This window comes from Cherax quadricarinatus, chromosome 78 (genome assembly GCF_038502225.1).
Source record: "Cherax quadricarinatus isolate ZL_2023a chromosome 78, ASM3850222v1, whole genome shotgun sequence".
Lineage (NCBI taxonomy): Eukaryota > Metazoa > Arthropoda > Malacostraca > Decapoda > Parastacidae > Cherax > Cherax quadricarinatus.
In genome coordinates, this window is record NC_091369.1 from 13,067,063 (window position 1) to 13,078,501 (window position 11,439).

Consider the following 11,439-nt stretch of genomic DNA (forward strand, 5'->3'; position numbering starts at 1 on the left):
CTGCCTAGCCTTTTCACAAATAATCGAAGTCATAAGAGTATCTCCTGCTAATTGTTTCTCATTATCCACACCAATAATAACTTCTCAACCTCTTCCAGCACTGGTGATCTCACTTTTGTCAGCATAGTTACTCCCTTTGCAACAACAGCATCCTTTATTTCCTTTTTCTTGGCCACTATGGAACATAAGGTTGTGTAGGGTTTCTAATACATCCTGGACAGTTCGGCCACACTTGTACCACTTTCATATTGTTCAATGATGGTTTTCTTAAATTCAAATCATATTTCTCACCTGCTTTACCACATGCTTGGCACTAGGAGCTTTCTTTGGAGCCATGGTAGCTTATTTAGTACTTGCAAGCACTAAAATAAATGGAATATTATGAAATATTTCGCTGGAGCACGTGAGGGGACCTTCGCTCACTGGTAAACAATGCCAGACTGGCTGCTGCCCTGGCTCACGCAGTGGGTACGCATCCCAGACGAACTACGACTCGCGAGTCAACCTATGAAAAGCGAGTCCATGTTTATACGAAAATACCCCTATGATTGGCGAATTTTACGATTGCCGGGAACTACGAAAACCGGGGGACCACTGTAGTTTCGGGGGTCAACGCCCCTGCGGCATGGTCTGTGACCAGGCCTCATGGTGGATCAGGGCCTTATAGTTTACTGTGTGCTACATTTTTCACTGTCTAGTATATTTTTTATTTCTATACTGTTAGTTTTAATTTCAGCTTAAATCTGCCCAAAATGATAAGCATAACTATGGGTTTATTTTCTTGTAAGATTTTTTTTTTTTACAAGTCGGCCGTCTCCCACCGAGGCAGGGTGACCCAAAAAGGAAGAAAATCCCCAAAAAGAAAATACTTTCATCATCATTCAACACTTTCACCTCACTCACACATAATCACTGTTTTTGCAGAGGGGCTCAGAATACAACAGTTTAGAAACATATACGTATAAAGATACACAACATATCCCTCCAAACTACCGATATCCCAAACCCCTCTTCTAAAGTGCAGGCATTGTACTTCCCATTTCCAGGACTCAAGTCCGGCTATATAAAAATAACTGGTTTCCCTGAATCCCTTCACTAAATATTACCCTGCTCACACTCCAGTAGCTCGTCAGGTCCCAAATACCATTCGTCTCCATTCACTCCTATCTAACACGCTCATGCATGCTTGCTGGAAGTCCAAGCCCCTCGCCCACAAAACCTCCTTTGCCCCTTTCCTCCAACCTTTTCAAGGATGACCCCTACCCCGCCTTCCTTCCCCTGCAGATTTATACGCTCTCCATGTCATTCTTCTTTGATCCATTCTCTCTAAATGACCGAACCACCTCAACAACCCCTCTTCAGCCCTCTAATACTTTTATTAACTCCATTGTTAACTACACTGTTAATCTACTACTATAACTCCAGTGTATCTTCCTGGGAAATAAAGTTATTGTAAAATGATGGCATGCAATACTGACAGGTTAATGAAACACCAAGGAGTGTTGGTAGAGAGAGTTGTCTTCTACAACTACTGCTAACCACTGGCCCATCTTATTGACATGACCTACTTCCACTAGTGGGTCCTGTCCACCTGTGATGCCATCTCCAACTGCTGTACCTCTCCTCTAGCTCTAATATGCATTACTCCACCCTCATGCCTCTGCTTTAGACAGATGTTAAAAGGGGACTACACTTTCAATCCAGGTAAAGAGACCAAACATTTATCAGCTCTTCAAGACTACGGGACTGAACACTTTAAACTTAGTTCCCCACTTCTTCCACTGTCTTTACGGTTCTGACCTCCCCCAGTGGGGGAGGTCAGAGCTATAAATGAAATAGGTAAGGTGCACACTGAAAAATCTACAGGGGTTTAGCTTTTTTTCTAAACAATAATTAGCAAGATATTGAGAAGTGGTCAGAATTTATTAATTTAAGATTTAGGTAAGTGTCCATGTGCAAGGATGTGAGAGCAATGTAGGGAAGAGGGAGAGGCTATGTATTGTCTTTAGATTAGTTTTTTAGGGAATTTTGAGCCAAGAGAAAATACTTGTTTTAGGAGTCATTAATGTAAAAGTGAGAGATATTGTGGAAGGCGTAATAGGGCAGCTTGAAGCGCCCAATGGAAATGATGCTGATAGATGCATCATTTCCATTAGGCACTTTGATAGTAGGTAATAGGTAAGTCAAGCAAATACAGTGGACCCTCAACCAACGATGGCATCGTCTAACATTAAATCCGACTAGTGATACATTTTAACGCAAAAATTTTGTCTCGACTAGCGCTAAAAAACTCGACCAACACGATTCGTTCCGTCTGAGACGCGTCCACTTGTGGCCAGTGTTTACAAGCCAGCCAGCCACTGCAGTCCCATCCAAACATACAATCGGAACATTTCATATTATCACAGCGTTTTCAGTGATTGCACCTGCAAAATAAGTCACCATGGGCCCCAAGAAAGCTTCTAGTGCCAACCCTACAGCAAAAAGGGTGAGAATTACTATGGATATGAAGAAAGAGATCATTGCTAAGTATGAAAGTGGAGTGCGTGTCTCCGAGCTGGCCAGGTTGTACAAAAAACCCCAATCAACCATCGCTACTATTGTGGCCAAGAAAACGGCAATCAAGGAAGCTGTTCTTGCCAAAGGTGCAACTATGTTTTCGAAACTGAGATCGCAAGTGATAGAAGATGTTAAGAGACTGTTACTGGTGTGGATAAACGAAAAACAGATAGCAGGAGATAGCATCTCTCAAGCGATCATATGTGAAAAGGCTAGGAAGTTGCACGAGGATTTAATTAGAAAAATGCCTGCAACTAGTGGTGATGTGAGTGAATTTAAGGCCAGCAAAGGTTGGTTTGAGAGATTTAAGAATCATAGTGGCATACATAGTGTGATAAGGCATGGTGAGGCTGCCAGTTTGGACCAAAAAGCAGCTGAAAAATATGTGCAGGAATTCAAGGAGTACATAGACAGTGAAGAATTGAAACCTGAACAAGTGTTTAACTGTGACACTGACAATGTTGTGAAATACTTTAGGAATGTCATAAAGGAATGGGAGGTACAGGCCTCTATGGACAGATATGTTGTGCGACAGAGGTCTAGCGACTCTCAAGCTGGTCCTAATGGCATTAAAAGAAGAAGGGAAGTAACCCCGGAAAAGGACTTGACACCTCAAGTCCTAATGGAAGGGGATTCCCTTTCTAAACACTAACACCATCCACAGTCTCCCCTCCTCCCATCCCATCAATCTCACCAGATCTTCAATAAAGGTAAGTGTCATGTAATTGTACATGTCTTCTTCAGTTTGTGTGTATTAAAATTAATATTTCCATGTGGTAAAAATTTTTTTTTCAATACTTTTGGGTGTCTTGCACAGATTAATTTGATTTCCATTATTTCTTATGGGGAAAATTAACTCGACTAACGATAATTTTGATTAACGATGAGCTCTCAGGAACGGATTAATATCGTTGATCGAGGGTCCACTGTATAGATATGCAGGAGGGCCCCGTTCATACAGCTCTAAATATGGCACTGGTCATCCTTTCCTTACGCAACTGTTGTACAAAAATGGCGATAATGGCAGTGCAGCTGTAAAAGCACTGAACAAAATGAACAATGGCTTAATTGAAAGCCAGTAAAAATGTGGAACACTGAAAATAAGTGCTGTATACACAGGGCCATCTTGTATAGGCATATGTTGTGTGCTCAATGCAGAGCTTGTGATCTCTGCTCATAAAACAATGATTATTTTGTCAAACAAGTCAAATGTAAACATATGATTCAAAGCTAACAAGTGGTTAACAAGAGAGGTAGGTTAGTTTTTAGGAGGATCAATGATGAGGTGTAAAAGGTTGGTGTGGATTTAACCATAAAAAAAAAAAAAATAACGGAGCATTGCAGTAGACCTACTGGCCCATGCTAGGCAAGTCCCTCTCAAATGCACACCTTCTTGCTTATATAATTGTCCAACCTACTATTAAAACTACCTTTGGTGTTACCTTCAGTTACTCTACTTGGCAGATTGTTCCACCATCAACTCATATACAATGCAACATCGGTGTATGTATCATAAATTATGTACATCATGTACAATGCAGCAATAGCATTTACATTAACAAATTTACTTTTTATACTCCTGGTGATATATTACATTCATGGATTTGGTTACATTTCCTCCCAAAGTAGTATACCCACAACCATTATTATGCATTTGTTTTTCTTTCTGAAATTTATTCTACATGGTTAATATCTGCATGCAAATAAACAAAACTAAATAATATTTTTACAAATATTGATGATAATTTAAACATTCCAAGTTCAACAAATTCCATCATTTTTATTTTACATAGTACAGTGCTGTACTTAAGGCTAGCATCCCTGTTGATCCTAACACTAATTACATTATCAGTTAAATAAGTCAATAAATGTTGGTTACTGAATTTTAAAAAAGAAAAAGGAAAATTATCTCATCATTCGTATTTCTAGCTGAACACAATCTTGGGACTGACTAGCTGGGTAGGCTAACTCCCATAACTGCCGAAATATAGGTATCTGTTCACTCGGGGATACGAGCTCTATCACTTTTTCATAGGGAAGCACTAATGCTGCCTCGGCCTTCGTGGCACTGCAATTTTCACTAGCAACTCGAGTTCGAACCATCTCAAATAATTTTCCCCAGTCTGCTGCACTAGCTGGTAACACTGCCTGCATTGTTGATTCTTCTACTTCTTCCTCATTATCACTCTTGTTACCTTCCACTTCCTCATCATCTCTATAATTAGCGTGATCCACTCTGCTACCAGTAAAGATCGGAAGATTATCCAAGTGAGTTACCACTGATCCTGCTAGCACCTCATGACCCATATCAAACTGTCCATCTAAAACCATTTCTACTTGTGATGCAAAAAGTTCATCACTTCTTAAGAGATTATTAGCAACATGAACTGCTGCAATCTGGTCATCATCCTCATTAATAGTAGGGTGGTCTTCACTCTCTCTTTTCAGCCTTCGCACACAATCCGATGTTTTAGTACTTGTGACACCAGGACGGTACTCTTTTCCTGCTATTCTGGCAAATTTTTCTAACTTCTGACGATGAAGCAGCTTGTCATTACCCTTCAAGTCCTGAAACTGAGTTTTTCTGTTGCGTTTATTTCTTTGTAAAATGTGATTCAAGATCTCCTCCTTACCATCATGCAGTTCATCAACTGGGTGTGCATGTTCAAAATAATACACAACACTTATTTTCCCTGTGTAGTCACACGTTTCTTCTTTAAAATCCTGATACACTTTCATTCTGGCATAACAGAGACAAGGCTGGATTTTGTGAATCCAATTATGCCTATCTGAATACTCCCGCTTAGCACTTTTCCTCGCAGCCGCTGTCCGGAGATGATGGAATCTATGGCATACTAATAACCGTTCAGTTCGGTGAGGTTTTCGTCGCTTTACATCACAGGTGAATCGCACTTTGTGCTTCTCTTCTTCCTCTGTCAACCAATCCGTAAATGACCGCTCATCCTCAAATTCTAAATTTTTGCTAGCCATGGAAAATTTATGTGCAATTTGCCAGTGTCTCTGTAGCTCAGTAAGCTTAAAGAATGATGAATCGCACTGCTTAAAATGGCAAGAAAACATTCTGGGCAACTTAAATTTTTTATTTTTGCATTCTTTATTTCTCACATGAGTCTGGTAACTTAATTCAGAAAGAAAGTGTCTTTTACAAAGACTACATTTGTATTCAAGCTTTCTCTTTTCATCTTTAATATCTAAATTGCATTTGGTTCTTCTAATTGGAAAGACTTCCCAGTCTTCATCATCATTTGCGACTTTTATATGCGTTTCATCCTCATCAGAGTCAACCGGTTCACTTTTAATTTTAATTCCTGTGTCATGTTGCTTGGTTATGTGTGCTCTAAGTGAATCTTTCTTAAAAAAGTATTCATGACAAATACTACATTTAAAGTGTTTATCTTGTTTTATTGTGTGATCTTCATTTGTGATAATTAAAAATGCCTTTTCCTCACTTCCAATGCCATGAAGTCCAGTGTCATCTGCATGGCAATTTGTTTGTGATGCTTGAAGCACTGTTCCATCTTCTGCTACGTAAAGTACTGCTTCACCATTCAGTTTAAGTCCTGCATCTAATGCACAATATTCTTCCATGGTGATACTAGTAGAGGCATCTTCAAATTTCTCCGTTGATACTGAAGAATCGTTAGTTTCACATTCATGAAATTCTTGGGCTTCCTCCACATTCTTCGTTGGGGTTATAAGGAGAGAGAGATCCTGTAGTCCTTCTGTTTTACCAATATGAGGTTTCATAGTCACTGTAACCATTGGTGGTTGTGTTGACTTTTGAGGTGGTGACATGTGTCGTGGAGGCTCAGGGCTAGACAGTGGGCTTTGTGGAGGGGTGTTACTTCTGACAATACGGATGCCCTCCTCAGCATGATGCCTCTCAACATGTCTAACAAGCTGATCTTCGTTTTTAAATATAGCTCCACAGTCATCGGCAGGACACTCATACAACATTGGCAAGCCTATCATATTTGTGTATAAGCCAGAGAAGTTCTTATTTGTTTCTTCTTGGCCATTCAAATTTGATTTATCTTTTGTTCTCTTTCCACAAAAAGCTTGATGAATTGCAGCTCCACGGCGATCTTTGCATTTCTGTCCACAGTACTGACATGTAACTGGTTGTTTTTTTAATCTAGCATCACTGCCAGCAGTACACTGGTGACCTTGTAAACTAGCTTGTGTGGCAAACTGACTATCACAGTCTGAGCAGTGTAGTGGCTGTTTGATACTACTGATAAAATTTAGGTCTTCATCAACTACAGTAACTTCACCCTCGTCAGCCTCTGCAGTAATGCACTTAATAATTTCAGTAACCTTTGAGCGTCTGGCTCTCTGTCTGGCAATACTGTGAGCATCACCAAAATGTTGTACAAGTTTGAGCTTGGAGGAGAACACTTGCTGGCAGAGAGCACATGTGAGCATGGCTGTTTCCCCACACAGCACCTAAGGAAGAGAACAAGATGTACCATTTGAATTATTTTAATAAAACAAAGAAGCAATAAGCCTGTGTGGGTCACAGTGCAGCATGTACTGAGCCAAGACTTAATGCATAACACAGAAAGGGAAATAAATGAACTTGCATTTCATTAAAGGTATTCATATAATACAATGCAGTACAGATTACAACATTTGCAAGAAAATCTATAAAGTAATGATAACTCTTTTAAGACTAGATTTTGTCTCTGGGAAAATCTAAATTAATAAATATTTACTTATTAATTAGTATTTGAACTGTGATACCTTTACCTTTGATGGGTTTCGAGATTTTCCCTACTCCCTGGGGAAAGCTTGGCTGGTGCTTGCCTGGTCAACGAGGCTGCTGCTGCAGGTAGCCCTTTGACCCACACATCTATCACAGTTTACATGATCAGGTACTTGGTAGAGGCACTTGCCCAGTTTCCTCTTGAAAGTCTTCTACACTTGGTAAGATGTTAAGGTCTGGGACCATAGATATTGATGCAAAGTTCTCTTTATTGTATCCAGAGCATCCCTGCTCTTCACTAGATTTATTTGACATTTTCTTCTATATCTTTCACTCAAGTATGTTATGGCAGTGAGCAAATCTGGGACTAGACCCCTCAAGTACTTTCCCCTTATATATTATCATGGCTCTCTCTCTCTCTCCCTCCGTCTCCACTCTGAGTACACATTTAGTACTTAGAAGCATTCCCAGTAAATTTAAATTTTTATTTACTTTTTGCAGGTAGTAAATGATATCTGTATCTGTTCCAGCTCTGACATCTCTCCTGCCCTGAGTAGAGCCATCAACACTGAGCAATACTCTAAACAAGAGACCACAAGTGATTTGTAAAGTGTCACCACTGGGGCTATTTCCCATATTTTGAAAGTTCTTATTATCCACCATGTCATTTTCCTGGCTGTCGTGACTGCCTCGTTGTGCTCTTTGAAAGAAAAGTCATCTGACATAATTACTTTCATTTCTTTCACATGTTCCTTTCATTATATTTGGTGATCCTTTGGGTTCTATATGGTGGCCTTTCTTAATTCTTCATTTTTTTCCATACCTCAGCAGCTTAACCCTTTCAGGGTCCAGAGGCCAAATTTCAAAGTGTGCACCAGGGTCCAAGAATTTAAAAAAAATAATTTTGTTATTTTTCTTATGAAATGGTAGAGAATCTTTTTCTGAAGGTAATAAAGCAAAAAGTATGAAATTTGATGGAAAATTGACAAAATTATGCTCTCGTGAATTTTGACGTGTCGGCGATATTTACGCATCGGCGATTTTGCCGACTGACTCCCATTTTAAGCCAATTATAATATTCCAGTCAACCAAATTCTTAGCTATTTCACTAGTATTATTACTTCTATTCTATCAATTGAGCACAAGAAATCGCCAAGTCAACTGTTTCAGCAACAAAATAAAGTGACCGGAAATTGGTAATTTGGCCAATTTAATGAAAAGTTCAAAATATTCCAATTTCAAAATAGGGTTCAGAATAAACAATGCAGGCATTCCTGGCACTAAACTAACATTTCCTCTGTTCATTAGTTACGTTTTCAGGCTTTACAAATGAATTCCATTTTGATTTTTTATTCACAATGAATTTTTATTCAAACCAAAAAATAGAATATTTACTGTTATGCAATACTGTAATAATTATATAAATAATATCACCACATTTGTGAATGTATATTAGACCTACCAGCTGTCATGTATTAGACTTGTGAGGTCATTTGTTTACTCTTGAACATTGGCAAAAATTTAACATTTCTGCTACTTTGAGCTCAGTTTCAAGCCATTTCCAGTACTAAAGCCAATCAAAATCATCTCTATTTCTGTAATATATCTTCCATTCTATCAAATGAGACCAAGAAATTGCAAATACAACAATAAAAAACATACGAAAAAACAGTTTTAATCGAAAATTACGGTCTCAGTTTTTCTTCTCTCATTATGCACTGTGTGCTGCAGGATTTGTTTTAAGTGGTGCACACACACCACATAGATGTATTCTCTCATATCTAGGCCCAAATTTACTGCTCACAGCTTATCAGAGTGAGCTGAGCTCATGGCGTAGATCTACGGCTTGGACCCTACGGCACAGACCCTGAAAGGGTTAAACTCATCACCACTGAACATCATGTTATTCTCCACTACTCATTGGAAAATTCTTCTTGCATCTTCTTGCAGTTTTTCGGTGTCTTCTACTGAGGTGATTTTCATAATTATTCTGGTATCGTCCACGGATTATACAACACTGAGGCGAGTGTTTTCATTAATGTTAGCTATGAGGATAAGAAACAGTAAAGGCGCCTGGACTATGACTTAGGATACTAAGCTTTTAACTTTGCCAATGTTACATTTTACTGTTTACTACTGTAGTATTATTTGTGTTTTATCTGTCAGAAAGTTGAATACAGTGGACCCCCAGTTAACGATATTTTTTCATTCCAGAAGTATGTTCAGGTGCCAGTACTGACCGAATTTGTTCCCATAAGGAATATTGTGAAGTAGATTAGCCCATTTCAGACCCCCCAACATACACATACAAACGCACTTACATAAATACACTTACATAATTGGTCGCATTGGGAAGTGATCGTTAAGCGGGGGTCCACTGTATTCATTTGCTACTTTCCCCATTATACCTATCACTCCTATTTTGTATGCAATCACCCCATAATCACAACTGTCAAATGCCTTTGTGAAATCTGTGTACACATCTGTGTTCTGGTTTTCTTCCATCTCCTCTATAATTCTGTGATAATAGTTTATTAGTAGTGACAAACATGATCTCCCAACTCTAAAACCATGTTGGTTAGGGCTGTGAAGACTGTGGTTCCAAAAAATTTCTAATTTGGCATCTCATCAATCTTTTGAAGACTTACGTGTGATGTTAAGGCTACTGCTCTGTGAATTTTGGCTAGCATTCTACTATCTCTTTTATGTAAAGGAGCTCTGTCTGTACTCTTTAAAGTTTCTGGTATTTACCTTAGATCCAAGTTCTTTCTTCAAAGGAAAAAAGAGTGCTTATTTTAGTGGTATTTTGCACTTTTTTTATAATTATATAACGAATTCCATGAATCCAGCCCTGGTGCTGCATGACACACTTCTGGCAAAACACTTACTGAATGAAAAATGGTAAATGTTTTAATTTTTGGGCCACCCTATCTTGATAGGAGAGAGTTGTGGTAAAAAAAAACAATAGCCTCAACTTGCTTGAAAATATAACCTAGTTGTCTACATGAAGATTTGTGAAAAAACTATACTTCTTAACTCATGAGTGATTTATAATAGTACTACTGTATAATTACTAGTGCACGTGTATAGTCACCTAATTGTGGTTGCAGGGGTCGAGTCTCAGCTCCTGGTCCTGCCTTTCTTCTGGCTGCTACTGGTTTCACACATTCATGTCTGTGTGTGTCTTATCATACCTATTCTTAAATTTATGTATGAATTCTTCCTCTACCACTGCTGTCTAGGTTGTTTCACTTCTTGACCACTCTAAGGCTAAGGAAATATTTCCTAACATTCCTTTGATTCATCAGCAGCTTTAACTTCCAGCTATACCCTTGTGTTCCAGTTTCTCATCTATTGAACAATTTGCTCTTGTCTACCCTATAAATTCTCAGTATTTTGTATGTCATGATCATGTCATCCCTGGTCCTCCTGTCCTGTCACTGGTTAAGCTCCTTCAGTCTCTCCTTACAGCTCATACCTTAGCTCTGGGACTAGTCTCATTTGCAAAACATGTTTGATCAGAAGTGGGTTTCATACTGGTGCTGCATACTCTAAGATGGGATTGTCATATGTAGTACGAAGGATTATGACTCCTTGTCAAGGTTCCTGAAAGCTAATCTTAAATTTGCTGGACATTTGCTTGCTGCAGAGGTTATTCAGTTGACGTGTGCCTCAAAGAGATAAGCTTGATACTTTGCTTACCCTGAGATTTTTCTCCTTAAGAGTGAGGTTAGCAGTATCTGTCCTGAGACTGTTCTTCCCTTCCAGTCTTCTTTGCCTTTCCTCAATTTTTGTAACTCTGCTTAGGCTATATTCTATTAGCCACTGCTATATCAGCCCTGTAGTGTGTCCAGGTAAATTTGTAATCCTACCTGGTACTCTCTGGATTGTATTATTATTTATTATTATTATTATTATTATCACACTGGCCGATTCCCACCAAGGCAGGGTGGCCCGAAAAAGAAAAACTTTCACCATAATTCACTCCATCACTGTCTTGCCAGAAGGGTGCTTTACACTACAGTTTTTAAACTGCAACATTAACACCCCTCCTTCAGAGTGCAGGCACTGTACTTCCCATCTCCAGGACTCAAGTCCGGCCTGCCGGTTTCCCTGAATCCCTTCATAAATGTTACTTTGCTCACACTCCAACA

The 11,439-nt window shown here is 39.0% G+C and overlaps 1 protein-coding gene and 1 non-coding gene across 4 annotated transcripts in view; both read right to left on the reverse strand.

Moving 5' to 3' along the window:
* LOC128701514 (uncharacterized) overlaps positions 1-11,439 on the reverse strand; it is a 60,071-nt gene that overhangs the window by 42,745 nt on the left and 5,887 nt on the right. The window lies entirely within an intron of this gene.
* LOC128701513 (uncharacterized) overlaps positions 4,320-11,439 on the reverse strand; it is a 13,215-nt gene continuing 6,095 nt past the window's right edge. For 2 of the 3 annotated variants that reach the window (XM_053795221.2, XM_053795220.2), the window contains exon 2: positions 4,320-7,026. In XM_053795221.2, coding sequence (XP_053651196.2) covers positions 4,465-7,005 — 2,541 coding nt within the window. In that variant the 5' untranslated portion in view covers positions 7,006-7,026 and the 3' untranslated portion in view covers positions 4,320-4,464. Of the gene's footprint in view, positions 7,027-7,329; positions 11,382-11,439 lie in introns of those variants that run through there. The other variant, XM_053795222.2, reaches the window with a different exon arrangement.